Raw genomic sequence first — 1452 nt, 5'->3', positions numbered from 1 at the left:
AGGTCCTGCCGCCCAGCCCAGAACCGGCTCAGCTCAGCCCCGAGCAAGTGTTAATGAGCGATTTGTCACCCGGGAAAACGCCAACATGAGCAGCAGCCAGACCCCCCTCCCCGCCCAGGGAGATCCCTGCAGCAGCTCTGGCCCACTCCAGCTGGTGCTGTTCCACACCCGGCTCTTCCCCACCGGCTTGTGGGCAGCACAGGCGTCAGCCCTGGTGTCCCGCTGGCAGCCACCTCTGCTGGGTCCTCTCCAGAGGCACTGAACCCTCGCAAGGCTCCCAGCAGCAAGATCCATGCAGGGGGCAGAGTACTTCTCCTTGAACTTTCCTTTGTGGCTCACAAATCGGTTACGAAACTCCAAAAATAGCCCTGAGCCCGCCTGGGGCCGCCGAACTGCTCTGCTGAGCTCCAGAGCTGAGGCTCGTCCCTGCCATGTTCCCCCTGCGGGTCCAAACCCGCTCCCGGCCTGGCACATCCCGGCACTGCCGGGGCCTGGGGAGGGCACCAACCAGGACCCTCCACACAGGGCTGCTCCACCACCAATCCTGCAGCACCCAGAGCACCACCAAAGCCTCCTTAGCCCAGTAAAGAGCCCCAGCTCCTCTCCCAGACACCCCCTGTGCAGCTCCTGCCTCCCAACCACAGGGGATTGGGTCTCCACGTCCCCCTTCGCCCTCCCCACTCTCCAGTCGAGCAGCTGGGACTCACGTGAAGGCAAAGAAGAGGGTGGTGGCTCCCACTAGGAAGATGGCAGCAGCTGAGACCGGGACATACTTGCTGGGTTTGAATCTCTTTCCAGAGGCTGCTGGCATGTTGGAGCTGTGGAGGGGGGTCCGCCCTGCAGCATAGCCCAGGCCCGGCGGGAGTCAGGGCTCGATGAGAAGGGGAGGGCAGGACAGGGGCAAACTGCTACCCAGCCCCTGCACCCGCTCCCGGGGCAGCTCCCGGCGAAGCGACAGTCCAGAGAAGCCCCCAGCAGTCCCTGGAGGCCCAGGAGAGGGGCCCACCCTAGGCTCTGCCCCACAGGAGCGTGCAGGTGTGGGCAAGGAGGTTTAAAAACATTAAAAATTCAGGACAGAGAACTGGGTTTGGGTTTAAAACAACCACTGGGGCAGGAATTTTTTTCCCTGGGAGTGTCCCTCAGGCTGGCAGCAGCCTGCAGCCCAGGGCAGGAAAAACTTCCAGGCCCAGGCAGGGGATGGATGCAGGGTCCCACCAGCAGGAGAGGGGTGAACGTCTTGCAGAAAAGCCCCCCCGGAGCCTCAGGGAAGCCACTTCTCCTTTTTAATCTGTGCTCTATGCGCCGGGCACTGCAGGGCGGGAGGGGGGTGTGTCTCACCAGCAATCTGCCCAGCTTCCCTCTCCCCCTCCCCCTCACTGGAGGGGTCACAGAAACACTCTCCCTGATTTCACCGGGATCCGGGGCTGGCTGCTGGCGGTGGCCGTTTAATTT

At 62.9% G+C, this 1452-nt stretch overlaps 1 protein-coding gene across 1 annotated transcript in view; it reads right to left on the bottom strand.

The window, feature by feature from the left end:
• The window catches only part of ZDHHC5 (zinc finger, DHHC-type containing 5), a gene marked incomplete at its 3' end in the record, with an annotated part of 29414 nt that extends 28603 nt beyond the window's left edge, over positions 1-811 (bottom strand). The window contains exon 1 of the mRNA XM_009998185.1: positions 708-811. Coding sequence (XP_009996487.1) covers positions 708-811 — 104 coding nt within the window. The remainder of the gene's footprint in view (positions 1-707) is intronic.
• Between the last annotated feature and the right edge of the window lie 641 nt (positions 812-1452).

The sequence above is a fragment of the Chaetura pelagica genome, unplaced genomic scaffold, assembly GCF_000747805.2.
Source record: "Chaetura pelagica isolate M959 unplaced genomic scaffold, ChaPel_1.0 scaffold35, whole genome shotgun sequence".
Classification (NCBI taxonomy): domain Eukaryota; kingdom Metazoa; phylum Chordata; class Aves; order Apodiformes; family Apodidae; genus Chaetura; species Chaetura pelagica.
The sequence above is the reverse complement of the archived record's forward strand: the minus strand, read 5'-3'. Positions and strand labels throughout refer to the sequence as shown.